The following is an 18,031-nucleotide window of genomic DNA, read 5'->3' on the forward strand; positions in this document are numbered from 1 at the left end:
ACTAGATGACTTCGTGGTCCCGCTATGACTCCAAAGACAAACACTAGGCAAACCAGTACCTGTGCTCTCTATTTTCTATAATTAAAAAATCACACCTGTAAATATCCTGAGTGCAGTTCCACCGAACAATGATCGTCGTTTCCAGCTGCAAGAAAAAGCAATCCATGTGGCTTGCTGGTTCGAAATCGTAACTGCAGTGATGTTCGAGTGGATGATTCTGCAATGTTCAGCTCCACGTAGCTATCACCATAAAATGATACTAAAAGAAAAAAAAGAAAGAGAGACTTACAATATATGTACTTTTGCAAAATGCCTCCTCATCCTTACCATACACACCCACACACTGGGTATCTACTATATCCGAAAATGAATAGTAAGAATTAAATGTCCATTTTTGCGTGCTAGAATACACCAATCCAGACAGCTGGTGCAGTGCACAATAGAATCCTAGGTAGATACTACACTTGATCTTAGCTCATACTAAATTCGAGAAATAATGCTACTGAGAACCTTGTGGCCAACAGCTAAACACACTGCTGGCCCTACGTCTAATGTTTAGAGAAGCAGTGGAAAGACTTTTATATCATCACTGTACTTAGTTCTACAGCAAAAGCAGACAACACCAAAGAGGGCATAAACTTAGGGTTGTGGTTCTCAATCTCCAGAAAAGATTTTAGTAGTAAGGAGGGAGTTCAGGAAGTTATGTAGTCCACTAAAGCAGAGGTTCTCAACCTTTTTCTTTCTGCGGCCTCCCTGCAACGTGCTATAAAAACTTCACAGTCACCTGTGCCGCAATAACTGGCTTTCTGCATATAAAAGCCAGAGCCAGCATTAGGGGGTAGCAACCAGGGCAACTGCCTGGGAGCCAATGCCACAGGGCCCCCCACAAAGCTACATTGTTCAGGGTTCAGTTTCAGCCTCGGGTGGCGGGGCTCAGGAACCTGGGCTTCAGCCCCATGCGGGGGGGCTTCAGTCTTCTGCCCGGAGCCCCAGCAAGTCTAATGCTGGCCCTGCTTGGAGGCCTCCCTGAAACCTGCTCGAGGCCTGCAGGGGGCCCCAGACCATTGGTTGAGAAGTACTGCACTAAATGATCTCTTTCTCTAATGAAATAATCTGCAGAATAAAAGAGTTGAAAAACAACTGATCTAGTCAAATAAGTTTTGGAGTTGAATGGACAGGAGTTCCTCTTCCCGTAAACACGCCGTAGACAGAAGGCAAGTAAATGGACAATAGACTCGGATGCCTTAGACTAGAGTCTCTCATACAACATGTGCCTGAAAAATCAAAAGCAGTTTTCCTGACCTTTTGGTTTTTGTTGTTCTCTACAGATAAAATATTATTGCTCTAATAATAGAGGAATGTAAGCACCTCCCTTTTTCAAAGGAAATATTGGGTCAAGAGAATTGGATAGATGAGGGAACTGTTCTTAATCACTATAATAGTAGCAGTAGTTGTAGTATGATAGCGTGTAGAGGCAGCAACCAAGGCAAGGAAACCTTTGTGCTATATACTGTACAAACACATTGTAAAACACGGCCCTTGCCCTGAAGAGTTTATTACCCAGCAGGCAAGAGAGATGGAGAAACGAAATACTATCACCCCCACTATACAGATGGCAATCTGTGGCACAGAGAAATTAAGTGTCTTGCCCAGACTCATGGGAAGTCTATGCCACAGTTGGAAAATGAACTTAGATTATTTCGAGTCCCCTCCCATGTCTTAATCACAAGATCACCCCTTCTATTATGGCCACACTAGATTTTAGGAAAGCAGTATAATATCATGGGCCGTGAGAAGTTCAATTGGAGAAATGCAGAGGCTTTCAATCTCTGTATTAAGATTCTGCGGAGTTATATTTCTATTGCTACATTAGATCCTAAAACCCCTAATGAATAGGAGCAATGGTACGGGATTTGACTAGAGTCCTACCAATGAACTCCCTTAGGAAATCTATTGCTGAAGTTTGAATCTTTCACAGATTTTAAGGTCATAAGGGACTATTATGATCATCTAGTCTGACCTGATGCCTAACACAGGCAATAGAATTTCACCCAGTGATTCCTGCACCAAGCCTGATACCCTGTGGCAGAACTACAACATAGATTTGAGAGAGACCTCCAATCTTGATTAAAGATTCCAAGTCTTGGAGAACCCACCACATCTCTTGGGGTAAGCTTTATTGTGCACAGAGCAATACCTTTATTTAGATCTTCCTGGATGAACTAGAGAACAACTAGGCTAGAGGTAGCACAGGATCAAAAATGCCTCACAGTGAACCACCGGGGGGGAAATATCTGAGTGGAAATAACAGAAGAATTGACAAAAGATTCCTTGGGATTATAAATTTTGCCTTTTACAAGCCAAGCCTTCGACTCCATAGTTGTGGGTGAGGCAGCTAACTTGGCAAACGGATCTATCAACCTAGGCATTTATCCATGGCTAAATCGCTACTCGAGCCAGGACCACCTACAGTGTCCTGGCATTGTCTGTGTTTGGATTCTTCACCCATGAAAGAAGCATGTTATTATAGTGTAGCAGTCAGGTTCCTCTAGAGGAACCTCTTCAGTATGCTTTTTGGCTAAAACCACATTAGAGGTGACCTTCTGAATGTCTCTGGGACCATATCTTTTAAAGAGAAATTGGTTTTGCTCTGGTTACATCATATGATCAAGTAATATGAACGGAGTCAAGCCAGTAACATTAGAATGTCTCTTGCTGTTAGAACATGTGAATTTAGCACATCATTTAAGGAACTTGTTTTTTATATTCTCTCTGGGACTGGACAGTACATTCCATAATACTAAACAGAGCCCCAAGAAAGAAAGGAAAGGTCCTTAGACAAAGTCAGAGCATCTTTCTTGAAAATGACTATAACAAACCAGTGTAGTTGTAACCATGTCAGTCCCAAGATATTAGAGAAACATGGTGAGTGAAGTAATATATTTTATTGGACCAACTTCTGTTGGTGAGAGAGACAAACTTTTGAGCCACACAGAGCTTTTCTTGAGATCTGAAGAAGAGCTCTGTGAGGCTCAAAAGCTTCTCTCTCACACCAACAGAAGTTGGTCCAATAAAAGATATTACCTCACCCACTTTGTCTCTGTAATAAACAAGAGCAGATATGGAGAAAGTGCTCAGACTTCTAGAAGAGGGCTTTTTTCAGCCAATCATTTAGATATAGTAGGGGGTGGGTATTTTGCCCCATTAACTCAGACACCACCTATAACAACTTCTTTTGTAAAAGCTCAATCCACTTAAGCAATGAGAATTTTCTATTTTCTTAAATATGTCTCGGGACGTTGGTATATTAATATATAAGTATGTGACATTAAAATTCACTCACTGTACAGTTACTAGTACTGTTGTCTCTATATTTCTATAGATGCAAAAAACTGAATAAGTGAGTTCTCATTTTAAATCTTCTGCATATTATGTAATTAGCTGGTTGCTTTAGTTCTAGGGCAGCCTGGCATCTCTTGCTCTTTTGGCAGACTTTGTATGCAGAACATAATTATCCTGGCTTTCACTGTCATCATATAACAAAATCACATTTAAATTGTCGTCCACTTTCAGCCCTAGTTCACTGCTATTTAAGCATCTCCAGTCCCACTGAAGACTGTTTTTCAAAATGATTTTTCTTTGTCCTTTTCTACCTGAAATACAGATCAATAAATGCCTTCTTTCTTCCCTAATTTTAAAAAGCAACACCCAAAACATGTAACTATCAAACACATGAAGCCTAATTCTGCACCCAAATCCACTTGTGCAGTTACCAGGAGCTGTGCATGCATCTTGGAGAACAAAATTGGGATCAAAGACTTTACCTAAAATTAGCAACACAATTTGTTCTATCAAAATTGTTCACTCTGCGCTAGATTAAGCCCTGCAAAAGGAGTGGCATCTAGCTTTACTTCTGCAGGAGGAACCTTGGGAAGGAATGGTGAACTCGCAGTCACAACTCCCTTGCTGTTGGGGGGAAATAACTTAATGCAGGCCGTTACAGGGCGCACCTTACACCATCCATCACATCTTCTCAGTTCCAGTGCACTGGGGAGAGAGAAGCCTAGTCTCTGTCTATTCCCTTACTTTGTGTGTCCCCAACTCACTCCCAAGGGGGAGCAGCAGCCACATGAAGCCTGTTCTCCCTACTATGCCTGGATTTGTAATCCAGGAGAGTCCCTCACATCCATGCAAGGTACAAGAGAATGAGACTTCACTAAATTCCCTCACCCTCTGAGTTTAGAATTGGTAGTCTTTTTATATGCAAATATTGAACTACACCATTCCATCTCTTAAAGCAATAAATGTGCATCCCACTCCTCTACACAATGCAAGACTCAGCTCCCACATGGCAGAACAGCTGCAGAACATTTCTGATCTTCAAAGTGTTTAACAGATATTGGCATCAGTGCTTCTCTTTAAAGATAAAATAATGTTTTGGCTGTAGGCCCACATGCAAGCAAAAACAATGTAGCTTACACTGAAAGTACTTCCAGAAATGCTGAACCCTTCTGATGTGGAAATGAAAATATGCTAACTAAGCTATTGATTTTATTTTTTGTCACTAAAACAGAAATGTCAGAATTAGGTCACAGGACAACTGTTGCTCAGATTAATTGCACTAAAGGTAGCCTGGTAACATTCCACGCAGTTACAGAACACAACCAGATGTAACCTCTGTGTTATTATATTGTGAAATGTCATGCAATCTAGTAAATAATCTAGTTATTAAAGGTCAAAATATAAAAAAGACAGAGGATTTGTCAAACAGTTTCTAATCTTTTTTAATTGCTATAGTATCTAAATTTCATGATTGCTACTTCAGGAGGGGACACATTTGCTGTCCCTAGCAGGGATAGGAAGAAGTCACTTCTTGAAAGTTAGGAACATAGGGATTGCCATATTGGATTACCCAGCGGTTCTCAAACTGTGTGTCAGGACCCCAAAATGGGTTGTGACTCTGTTTTAATGCGGTCACCAGGGCTGGAGTTAGACTTGCTGGGGCCCAGGACTGAAACCTAATCCCACTGCCAGGGCTGAAGCCCAAGCCCAAGGGCTTCAGCCCTGGATGGCAAAGCACAGGTTAGAGGCCCCCCACCCAGGGCTGAAGCCCTTGGGCTTTCACGTCTGCCCACCCCCCGCCCCATTCGGTGGAGCCTGGGCGGGGTTTAGGCAGGCTCAGGCTCCTGGTGTCCTGTAGTAATTTTTTGTTGTCATAACAGGGTCTCAATTTAGTGAAGTTTGAGAACCCCTGGATCAGACCCATGGTTTATATAGCCAGTATGATGCCTCAGAAAAGGGTGCAAAACCCCCACAGTAGTCAGTTTTAGTATAATCTGCCCCCATAAAGGTCTGATTCTAATCCCTCAAAGTTAGAGACTGCCTTAAACCCTGAATTATTAGCTCATCCAAAATTCTTTGTTTGTATTTTGACAGGCTGGATCACAGAAACTCTCTTGGGAGCTGCCACCTGATGTGCCAAGACTACTTCAACCCTTCCTTCCTTGCTCTATCACCTTAGGACTTCAGTGCCCTGCCTGGTTTGAGCCAGACTCACTAGCCTGCTGCAAACCCAGACCCAGGTCTGAATCACGTCCCCTAACCGCTGTACGTTTACCTGAAAGCAGCTAACAGAAGTGTTCTTGTCTTTAACACTCAAATGCCCAAATCCCAATGGGGTCTAAAACCCAAATAAATCAATTTTACCCTGTATAAAACTTATACAGGGTAAACTCAAATTGTTCACTCTCTGTAACACAGATAGAGAGATATGCACAGCTGTTTGCCCATCCAGGTATTAACACATACTCTGGGTTAATTAAGAAGTAAAAAGTGATTTTATTAAATACAGAAAGTAGGATTTAAGTGGTTCCAAGTAGTAACAGACAGAAAAAGTAAGTCACCAAGCAAAATAAAATAAAACAAAACACGCAAATCTGTCTAATCAAACTGAATAAAGATAATCTCACCCTCAGAGATACTTCAGTAAGTTTTTTCCTCAGACTGGACACTTTCGAGGCCTGGGCACAATTCTTTCCCCTGGTACAGCTCTTGTTCCAGCTCAGCTGGTAGCTACGGGCTTCCTCATGATGGCTATCCCCTTTGTTCTGTTCCACCCACTTATATATCTTTTGTATAAGGCAGGAGTCCTTTGTCCCTCTGAGTTCTCTCCCCGCCACCCCTTCCCAATGGAAAAGCACTAGGTTAAAAATGGATTCCAGTTTAGGTGACATGATGCCATGTCACTATAAGACCCAAAGCCTTCATTCCTCCCAGCCTGACTCACGGGAAGGCCTGCCTGCAAACAGAGCCATCCACAGTCAATTGTCCTGGCTGATGGGAGCCATCAAGATTCCAAACCACCATTAATGGCCCATACTTTGCATAATTACGATAGGCCCTCAAAGTTATATTTCATATTTCTAGTTTCAGATACAAGAGTGATGCATTTATACAAACAGGATGACCACACTCAGTAGACTATAAGCTTTGTAATGATACCTTACAAGAGACCTTTTGCATGAAGCATATTCCAGTTACGTTATATTCATTCATTAGCATATTTTTATAAAATCATACAGAGTGCAACGTCACATGTATTAATTGTTATAACTCTGGATGTTCTTGTTCTCTGTATCTGTCCAACCCCTCTTGAATGTTATTAATTTCTTGGCCTCAATGATATCCTGTGGCAGTGAGTTCTACGGTCTAATTATGTACTGATTATTTCCCTTTATCAGTTTTGAAGTTGCTACCTCTCAATGTTAATTATTGGTATTACAGTAGCGCCTAGGACCCCATTGTCCTAGGTGCTGTACCAATGCAGAACAAATATACAGTCCCTGTCCCAAAAAGCTTACAGTCTTGCATATATGCACAAGAAAGGAAGTTCCGTTTCTCTGAGAGATTTCTGGGGATAATAGTGAGTGATTACATAACAGTGTTCTTCTGTCCTGATGGCTAAGTGCCCTGAGCACTAGCTGAGTAATTTATCCAGTGTCTGGCTAGAACTGGGGCTTTGAGGAAGTTTACTCACCAGAGGCTCACTACCAAAGGCTCATGCCAGGGGAAAACAAAAAAACTAATAGGAACAGATTGGGGAATCAATCACAATAAATAATGGAGATTACTATTGACTCCACAGAATGAGAGTCTGTGCCTATCACTTATTACTCATGTTGGGAGAGTTTACTTTCGATTCTCTGCGGCTCATGGAGCTAAGCTAGAAGCTGTGCCCAGGAGCAGTTTTTTCCCATCTGCACTTGTTGAGAAGGGTGCAACCTCTGCTTTTGGATGCAAATGTCACTGCAATTTATCCCTGCCTTCTCCATGTTGGGATTAGATTACTGCAATATACTCTGTGTGGGACTACAATTTGAAACCCTCCAGAAATTGAAGTGAAAGAATTCATCCTGTGTGCTAAGAAACTTCTTTTTCTTTCAGCTGTGGAACAGTCAAGTGCTTTTTGTATTGCCACTGCTGGCATTGGCATTTGTCCTATAATGTCTTTTTACAGGTAGATTGGTGGTAGATAAAGATGTTGTGGAATCTGTATGGCACAAATGCAGGTGCCCACTTTTGAGTGTGTTTATGGAATAGTATTTAGTGAATAATAGAGAACACTCACCAGGGCTGAATTGTGATAGGACTGTGCAAACACAGTAAAAGACAGCTCTAACCCCAAAGAGCTTACACTCTAAGACAAGATATCAAAAGGAACGGAGGCAGAAGAATGAAGGAAAAGGTACTAAGAACATGTATTTACATAGGCCAGATGTGTGCATGACTAGATGGTTTTAACATGTTTGGTTCTGATCTTGAGGTTCATAAAAAAATTAATCAATTATAAGACATATCAGAAGTTTCTAACATTAACTACATAGATCCAAGCTACACAGCTGTGTGCTCTCAGTCTTCAGAATATAAGACCCTTCAGTAAAAGGTAGTGTAAATCTTCCTTAGTCTAGTAAGGGAAATAAATGTTAATTTTCTAAGCATAAAGATGGTTTTCCTTTTCGTGCAACTAGTTCTTCAGGGTGTTGATTGTTTGTTTTGATACATTAAAAACTTTTAGAAGCCTGGTTCATTTTCACTCATTTCATGACTGTCCAACATTTGTAGTGCCAGCTCAAGAAGAGAGAACAAGTAGGAAACAAATGTTTTCTACTTCTATTTGTCAAGCTCAAGATACTCTTAACAGCCCTACATCAAAAAAGTGTACAAATTCAATTATAAATTCATAAGCATCCCAGATTCTCACTACATGTCCTATAAGCACTTGTTGAAAGGCAGCCCATAAAGCACAATGGAAAAACTCCACTTTCCTACAAACCCCAATAAATAAGTTTATTTCTGTAACCTAGAGTAACTCAGTTCACTGCTAATAAACACATTCTCACAGTAAACTCTCAGGACCTCTTTTATAACCTCATCCCTATCAGGGATGGACCCTGGGCCACCCACAGATGCATCCCATATAAGCGGGCAGCACACAGCCCCCCTGTTCTCAGGGAAATGGTCAGATAATTATCTGCAGGTGAAGTTCTTCTCTTTAGAGAAAATGTGTTTTCAGCTAGAATGCTCTGTTGGAAAAAACTCTCAGCACTATTCATTAGAACTCAATCAAAGTGATTCTGTTAGATTAATTTATAACAAAAATGTTATGACCTACAGATTTATTTACAAATGTTGTTTGATTTTCTTCCTTTACCTTGTGGCTGCAGGTTTATTCTCTGAAACAGTCATTCAGACTGTAACAGAAGGAGTGTCTCTAAATCTAACCCTAGCAACTCCAGAGTATATACAGAATGCTTGAGGTAATCTGCAAAGATAAATATTAGCCCTAAGTCTATTACACAAATGTTAGTCTGTTGGTAGTGACTAACTTGTATTAAAACCTCTAAAATAAAACTCTCCAATTCTGCATAAGAGGCTATGGCAGTAGCCTTATTAATACAGAAAACCTATTTGTTAGAAGCTGTAATCGATGGAAATAAACTTGGGTTTTTATGCAATATTCATGTGCAGCTGTTAACTTTTTTGCTGATGCTTTTGTAAAGGTTTGTGTATACTAAACAGTGCTAGATATTAAGATTACCAGTCACAGAAACCAAGAATTTGAGTAACCCAAATACACCTAAATATATGCACAATGGAGGGAAACACAATTTTGGAAAGTAAAGAGATTGCCCTTTAAACATTCAAAGGGATCATAATAAACTGTGAGAACATGGGGGTGGGGGGGGAGAAATCCTTAATTAGGTTGTTTTACAATGCTGATTAATACTAATTTGAGATATGCTTCCACTTTTATATAGAAAGCAACAAATGGGTCAGATATCTTTTGGAGAATGTGATGCAATCTTTTTAACATGAGATTCTGTGGAATTCAGCTTTACTGCTCACTCTACTACAGGTAAACCCCAGATTTTATGAAGGTCTCCAAAACCCTTCTAATATAGTTTTGAACAAACTAATGTTGATGTTGTAAGACTTTAGAAGCGAGGGAATAAATGTCAGATAACTTGAGTTTTGAATCAGCATTTGGAAAAATTCGGATTTATTTATAATTATAATTACTTTCTAAAGGTAACCTTTTATTTGCCTCTTGCTTAAAATGGAGATAATGATATTGACCTCCTTTGTAAAGCGCTTTGAGACCTATTGCGAGGTCTGAGGCCTTTTTCTGCAGCCACACTAGGACAGCAGCAGCCATGAGCTAAAAAGCAGAAAGTCAGTCTCACATCCATCTAAATTACATTAAAACAATGAAATATCAGGCTGTTAAGAAGGCACCCCTGCTCTAAAAGTACCCACCATCACCAGATTTAAACATCTTCATATCTTTTTTCTTTTTAAGAAAAATTTCTTTGACAGCATTCTGTCTGGCAAGGAATCACTTACCAACAGTTGTGATTGTGAAATCAATACTACTATACTGTTTTGACTTTATGGTCCCTACTTCTCTATTGTTTATCGGTATAGTCTCCGGTTCTTTAATTGCTTCTGTCTGTTGCATAACTAATAATGCAAGATTTAAATCAATTAAGGTGCCAGGGTACGACTGTTAAAGAATTGTTTTGCAATATATTAGGACTGGTCAAAGAATTATTTTGTAATACTTTAACCAAATGATTGGTCAAGATATAGCTTAGTATAACGCCAACAGACCTGGTCATTGTCGGAAGGAATCGAACTGGGGACCTCTGGAGCTTAGTGCATAAGCCTCTACTGCATAAGCTAAAAGCCAAATGGCTCTTAGGTAAGACTGTAGAACAGTCTCATTTTATATCTCTCTCTAAGCAGTCTCAGTGCCACTAGATGGGACAGATTACCACACCCAGAAGGTGTGTGGGTTACCTACTTCCCCTAGCTGAGGAAGCACATCCCTAGCTTCAGAGACTTCCCAACTGAAATCCTGGATGAGCCCACTTGCAATGCAAACAGACCTCAGCCGTCTGTGGGCGGGATCAAACCTGGGATCTCTAGAGCATAGTGCATGAGCCTGTACTGCATGAGCTAAAAGCCAACTGGCAGTTAGCTAAGGCTGTAGCGAAGACTTACTTTCTCTCTCTCACTCTAAGCAGTCTCAGTGCCACATAAGCAGGACTCAAGTTCCTATATAAACTGGGGTCCAAAAAGGAAACCGGCGGAAAAGAAAGGAAAAGAAGAATAAAAAGAAAAGACTTAGAAGAAGAACAACTCACCTCCAAGACACAGCCCAAGATCAGAGCTGCTAAAATCGTATGCACGACCGTGACAAGCAGCAACCAGAACCCAGATGAGACTGACCTTGCATGGCCAACAGGGAAAGTCCTCCTGTGTAATCGGGATTGGTGAGCATAGCATTGTATGCTTACCATGTGTATTCTGCTTGGTGATTGTTAAGAAATAGAGGCTGAGGATATTACTGTGTAAGGCTCTTTAACCAGGACAAGGCCCTGCAAATCCGTAGAAGATTATGCCCTGAGCCCTAGGAATTGGGTAAGGGTAGGTGCCTTTTGCCCCAAGCCCTAGAACCTGGGTAAAATGGGGGGGCCTAAATTAACTGGTTATGCCACAAAAGAGTAGAGATGAGATGCCCCAGCGCAGTGGTGGGCCACATGCGGCCCATCAGGGTAATCTGCTGGTGGGCTACAGACAGTTCTACATTGATCGTCTGCAGGCACAGCCACCTGCAGCTCCCAGTGGCCGCTGTTCCCAGTGGCAAACTGCAGCCACTGGGAGCTGCAGGTGGCCATGCCTGCTGATGGTCTACGTAAACAAACTGTCTCGCAGCCCAACAGCAGATTACCCTGGCAGGACGCAGGTTTCCCACCACTTCTCTAGAGCGTGCAAGTAACATTATGATTAGGAAATACTATACAAGAGTTGCGTAATAGTACTGTATTATACTGATCAGTAACCCCTGTAAGGATCAGATTAGAAATAACCTATTTTTCTAAAGTTTGAAGTAGGGAAGATTTTTTTATCACAATTTCTTTGCAGATTAGTAAAAATTACAGTCTGGAAATTAGAACTAGATTGCCATGATATGGCTTTAAAGTGCTGAGTAAAACTTCACCATCCTTATAAAATTGAGACTTTGCTTCTATGCATGTGTCGGATTGCTAAAACAAAGCAAGTAATTTTCCACTAGAAGATAGGAATACCTAGATATTTGATGACAACAGCTACTGTATGGTTAAACTTAATAGCATATCTTTTTTTTTATAGAGGAAAATCCTGACGTTCCTTTGATCCTGATGCAGTAGTGTGAGACATGAAAGTGTTTTACGCTATAGAACAGATACTGGAATTAAAGCACATCTTTGCTATGACTTCAATATTGTGGTTATCTGCATATACATTAACTGCTGTTATAAAGTCAACATACTAAATTATCACAGTGGTATCTGAAACAGAACTGTTTCCTCCAAGTTTAGGGAAATACATGCACACATCGACAAATGTAAAAAGCAACAGAGTTCTGTGGCACCTTATAGACTAACAGATGTATTGGAGCGTAAGCTTTTGGGGGTGAATACCCACTTTGTCAGACTCATGTAGTGGAAATTTCCAGAGGCAGGTATAAATATGCAGGCAAAAATCAGTCTAGAGATAATGAGGTTAATTCAATCAGGGAGGATGAGGCTCTCTTCTAGCAGCTGAGGTATGAACCACCAAAGGAGGAGAAACTGCTTTTGTAGTTGGCAAGCCATTCAGAGTCTTTGCTTAATCCTGAGCTGATGGTGTCAAATTTGCAAATGAACTGAAGCTCAGCAGTTTCTCTTTGAAGTCTGGTCCTGAAGTTTCTTTGCTGCAGGATGGCTACCTTTAAATCTGCTATTGTGTGTCCAGGGAGGTTGAAGTGTTCTCCTACAGGTTTTTGTATATTGCCATTCCTAATATCTGATTTGTGTCCATTTATCCTTTTCTGTAGGGATTGTCCAGTTTGGCCAATGTACATGGCAGAGAAGCATTGCTGGCACATGATGGTGTATATTACATTGGTGGACGTGCAGGTGAATGAACCAGCCACAACATCATCGGTTCATTCACCTGCATATCCACCAATGTAACATACGCCATCATGTGCCAGTCATTAGCCTTTCTGGTAGTGTTCCCACATGCCTGTGCTATTCTTTTATACTTATGTACACCCAATACCACACATTTATATAATTGAACTGTTTATTTTCTAACCTGACTTCACCTTTTTTACATGGGAAATGTTTTGGTAGCTCTCCGTTTCTGTAAGACAAACATAACCAGCAGTGATACCAATTGAAATAAAGGCCCAGATGGCTTCCACTCCCTGCCCATTCATGGACAGTCCTCCCAGGTCCTGAGCAGAAACAGGAGTGAGGGAGCTAGTGGGCTAATAACACTGTACCCCACTTCCTGGAATCCTATGGAAGGCTCCGCAGGGAAGAGGAGTGAAAGCTGGACGGGCCATGAAATCATCATCCCTCCATTCAGATTCCTCAGAAAAAGGTAGCACAACCTAGGACGGCATTATCTTGTCCTGAGCCCCCCTCTGTGCAGGGGTATCTCAGATGAAGAGGTGCCTGGGGCAGCTGCACACAGGGAAGGCTCTGACAGCATGGCTACAATACAGCCATACTGCCAGGGAGCAGCACATGCCCCTGCAGCCTTTGGTGCTCATGAGAATTAATTATGGATAATTTCACAAGGGCTTCTCATAGAGTTCTCCTCCTTCACCCCCTGCTTCAGGTTCTCTTCTTGGAGACTGCTCTCTAGGCCAAACATTTTAACATACTGCAAGGAAAAGATTCTGCTTTTGCTTGTCATAGTCACTGAATAAGTTACAAGAGCTATATTCCCTGAAAATAACAAATGCCTCAAGGGGAAAAGCCATTAACAATATTTTATGTACCTTTACATTAAACAAAATAAGCTTTCATTCAAATCCAGATCTATATCCAGACAAAACAACTTCTTGTTTCTCTTTATTAAAAAAGAGAAAACATCAAAAACCCAAGATTTCCCTCATATTTTAAATGATTTTAATATGGTCTGATCAGGTCTAACACTGAATTCAAAGCTAGGTCTATGTATGGTGAGCAGGATTTGGCCCCAAGTGTGCTCCTGTAGAGATCCCCATGCTTCCTTTTATTTAATAAACAAATAACCAAACAAACAAACAAACAAACACTTGGCTTCTGGAACTCATTAATAGGATCCAGGGTCTCCATCTACTGCATAGATAATGCACCTAATTTTGTTCTCACACTGGTGTAAATCAACAGCCAGTGGAGTTGCTGAGAGAAGACTCAGATATGATATTTACAATGAGATAATATATTTACAATGAGAAGTAACACTACTCCAAATTCATGTTAAAAAAATTACAGGGAAAGTAAATTTTGGGGAAGTTCTGTGGCCTGTCTTATACAGGAGGTCAGACTAGATTATCACAATGGTCACTTCTGGCCTTGGTATCTATGAAATGATTGACTCACATGATATAAAACTTTAATAGTGGAGTTCACATTAATGCAACAAAAATACAGAGGACACCTATTGAATTTCTTTTGCATAGGCACATCTGGTTGCTATAGCAGACATACTAAAAGTAATACAGTATAATTAACAGTGATATTTCCAGTTTTCATAAACAGTGACCAAGCCTTCCTTTCAGTTGTATACTTTTTTTTCTGGAAGGAATTTTGGCTTTTTGGTTTAGGCACTAGATAAAGACTCAAGATTGAGACTACTTTCCTAGCTATCATAGAAATCTCTCTGACTCCAAGTCATAGAATCAAAGGACTGGAAAGGATCTCAAGAGATCATCTAGTACAGTTCCCTGCACTCATGGCAGAACTAAATATTATCTAGATCATCCCTGACAGGTGTTCGTCTATCCGGCTCTTAAAAATCTCCAGTGATGGAGATTCCACTGTCCTCAATCTCTAAACCAAGGATATATAAGAAAAAGACCCAAAAATCGTGACTGTCCCTATAAAATCGGGACATCTGGTCACCCTATTTACTTTTAGTATCAGAGGGGTAGCCGTGTTAGTCTGGATCTGTAAAAGCAGCAGAGAATCCTGTGGCACCTTACAGACGTTTTGGAGCGTGAGCTTTCGTGGGTGAATACCCACTTCATCAGACGCATTACTTTTAATGATTGCATAAGGGCCTGGACTTTAAAGTTCTTTGTGTAGAAGAGTTGCAGGTGCTCAGGCATGAGAGGTCTCAAATTTAAGGGCTACTTCTGAACATTTTGATCACTACTTTAAAAGTGAACTTAAAAAAACAGGCGGAGGGGGGAGTCTTGCTTGTGTCTTTTATTTATCTTCTGTAATGTAGGATGACCCCTTACAGTTTTTAAAAGGAAAGGGAAGCCTTTTTTCTAATTTTTTTTTATTACAGAGATGGGATATGTCAAGTTTTCCATGGAGGTCCTCCTGAGGACTGCAGACCTCAGTGAAATAGAGACATCACAATAGACTAAAACCTGAGCCAGACATTTCTTTGCCGTCGGTTGAAAGGGAAGAGATGTTGACTCTTTCACAAAAAGCTTTTATCCTGTTGTCAGGAGCTTAAGTTAAACCAGTCTTAACAAAAAAGAGTAAAAAAAAATTGACTGAACATCAGCTCCCCTTCTACAGAGGGACAGGGCAGCTGCAGCTCATATTTTCAGCTTTGCTCCTGCAAGCCCGTAGGTATGTGCCTAATTCCTCACTCTTGGCACTACTCTCATGAATAAAGTTATGTGAAAATGTAAAGGGTCTCTTGTGTGGTATCACTGTCCCCCTAACTCTCCAGACAGTCCTCCAAGCAACAAAACAAAAACAAAACCAGAAATCAATGCCTAATATTTCAGGAGACCAAAAAAAAAAATGAGCAGGAAAAAAATCTTTAAACAAAAAGGCTTTTAAGGTTTTTGTTATGCACCATAAGGAAATAGAACAAGCAATGTCCTCTAGTATACAACTTTAATGTGCTGATAAATCTTCAATCCACTGTAAGCAAATAATAAACAAAGAAAGAGTTTAAAAGTTCAGCACTTATTTTAAGGCTTGACATTTCTGAAATCCCAATTCAGACCCCCGAAATTCAGACCTTCCAAATTACGAACAAGACCACACAACCCTTCCCGGTGGGCTAGCTCTGGCTTAAAACGGATACGACATGAGGGAAGTGCCTGTCAAATGAGTCTGACTTCGATTGCAGGTCCGCACACAAACACCCAGTAAGCAGTAAGTACAGCGCGCCTAGGGCACTGAGCCCCGCAATCACTGTAGCTGGTAGTAGCGGAAAGCGCTCGCCCCGCCAGGCAGTTGTGGCCTGAAGTGCCTGGTGCTCGGGGCCTTTCCCCTCTGCTACAGTGCAGCGCCCGCCGGAGCCCAAGCCCGCCACGCATGTGTCGGCTCCAGCTGTCGGGCTGCGAGTGGCACCGGCCCCCCACGGGAACCGGAGCCGGAGGGTCCCGCCCGCCGAGCAGAGCGCGGGCCAGGCCGGACAGATGCTCGCAGCCGCTGCGGCCGCGAGGCGGTGGCAGGCCCCGCCTAGCCCTCCGCGGAGCAGCCGGGGGCTCGCGCGCCCGGAGCGGGGCGAGGCAGCATTTCTCCGGCGCCTGGCAGCAGCCCAGCCCCGCCTGACGAGAAGATTCCGGGAGGCCCGGGCAGGGGTCTCTGCACCCTACCTGCGAGAGCCCGTAGGCTAAGGGCGAGCAGCAGGAGCAGGGCGCTGGCGAGGCCGCCGCCGGGACTCCTCCAGCCTGAGGCCATGCCGCCTGCGCTCCCAGTTTTACCGGCTGCGCTGGCCTCCAGCTCCGGCGAAGGAGGCATTAGCGGCGCCGGGGCGCACGGCCGCAGCGCAGCCCCGCCCGAGCAGCAGCTGTCGCGCTGGCCCCGGTCGGGTTACACTTGGGGGGGCGCAGGCTGCTCCCGGGGCGGGGCTTCGGAGTGCCTGGCCCTGGGGAGAAGAGGCTACAAGGCAGCTCCCAGCCCCCATTCCCTACTACCTGCGCCCGTTGCTGGCCCCCCAGCCGCTGCACCACCAACTTGTCTGACTCACCCCCACCCCCGGCCTTCCCAGCTTGTCCCCGTTATCACCCAAACCCATTTAAAAACAGTTGTTTAGATCATTTTAAGTTGGATTCTTAAAAGTGCTTAAGTGTCTTAGACATTTAAGTCCAGATCCACTTAGGTAACTAGGTGCCAGTTTGGGGTGCCTAAAACTGCAATCCACAAAATTCGCATTTGGCTCATGTGTAACCCTGTAGGCTGTTTCAGGCAGGGCCGCCAACAGGATTCAGGGGATGGGAGTCTCCCTTAGTAGGGTTGGGAAGGAGGTAGGTGGTGTTGGATATTGCTCTTTTCATGTGCTCCCTCTCCCACAGAAAAGATAACAGCTTGGCTCTTTGTGTTAAATAGCTGTCTGCAAGCCTCAAACTGCTGAATGAGCTTTAAGGTAGGCTGTGCCTCCCCAAACAGCCTGCCCCTGCCCCCATCCAACCCCCATCCACTTCCTGTCCCCCGACTTCCCCCTCAAAATCTCCGACCCATCCTGCTCCTTGTCCCCTCACCGCCCCCCACTGAGACCCCCTCCCCAACCACCACCCTGGGACTCACCCCCCCACCAACCCCTCTGTTCCCTGTCCCCTGACTGCCCCGACCCCTATTCACCCGCCCACTCCAAGTCCTGACAGACCCCCTCAGAATGCCCAAGATCCAACCCCCCTCTTCTCCATCCCCGACTGCCCCCCCCCCAGAACCTCTGCCCTCTCCCTGTCTCCAGGGCTCCCTGCCCCTTATCCAACCCCTCCAGCACCTATCTTTCCCCAATCATTGTGTAGGGAGCTAGGCACCCAAGTCAGGCTTTGTGGATCCCAGTGTTGCACCTGTGACTTTTTAGGCACCTAGAAAGTTAGGCACTGCCACACTGAGTGTTGCAACACCTAAGTCCCTTTGCGGATCTGTTCCTTGATTCCCATTGACTTTCAATGGAAGTTGGGTGCCCAACTTAATCAGGCCCTTTTGAAAATTGTACTCTTTATAATCAGAACAATATTCGCTTAAACCTTGTAAACCATATATGTAGAAAAAAATTAAGTGCTTGACTTCCATCAACTTTTTGGTGTATACAGTTACAACAGATCATTCCAACATGTTGGTCATTGTTTGGTACCTGATTTTGTTTGTGTTCACCATTGCAAGATGAAAGAAAGGTATGCTGTCCATAAGAAGCCAGAAGCCAAACTCTCCCACAGAAATTACTTATCTGCATTTTTCAGGTACAAAAAAGTATTGAGCAATTTCCTCTTCTGCGTGTTGCTCTACCGAAATCCTAGACCTGCTCAGAATTCTTGACTAATGCTCCTGTACCTATGGTACCATCTGCAGGAAAAACTCAACAACACTTTCAGAAATTATTGTGATTGACTGGTCATTTTATGTATGAATCCATAGCTGCGTCTTTCAAGCAGATTACATAATTATTCGTATCCCAGCAGCTCCCATAATGTGCTAGGCACTGTCCACACATTCAGGAAAACAGCAGTTGACTTCAGTGGGGCCAG

At 42.8% G+C, this 18,031-nt stretch overlaps 1 protein-coding gene across 3 annotated transcripts in view; it reads right to left on the reverse strand.

Annotated features, from left to right (window-relative positions):
- Positions 1-16,248, reverse strand: part of LOC116818249 (chondroitin sulfate proteoglycan 4-like) — a 79,394-nt gene extending 63,146 nt beyond the window's left edge. For all 3 annotated transcript variants that reach the window (XM_032769019.2, XM_032769018.2, XM_032769017.2), the window contains exons 1-2: positions 16,154-16,248; positions 96-259 (exon numbers count right to left, since the gene is read on the reverse strand). In XM_032769019.2, coding sequence (XP_032624910.1) covers positions 96-259; positions 16,154-16,238 — 249 coding nt within the window. In that variant the 5' untranslated portion in view covers positions 16,239-16,248. The remainder of the gene's footprint in view (positions 1-95; positions 260-16,153) is intronic.
- Between the last annotated feature and the right edge of the window lie 1,783 nt (positions 16,249-18,031).

The sequence above is a fragment of the Chelonoidis abingdonii genome, chromosome 6 (assembly GCF_003597395.2).
Source record: "Chelonoidis abingdonii isolate Lonesome George chromosome 6, CheloAbing_2.0, whole genome shotgun sequence".
Classification (NCBI taxonomy): Eukaryota; Metazoa; Chordata; order Testudines; family Testudinidae; genus Chelonoidis; species Chelonoidis abingdonii.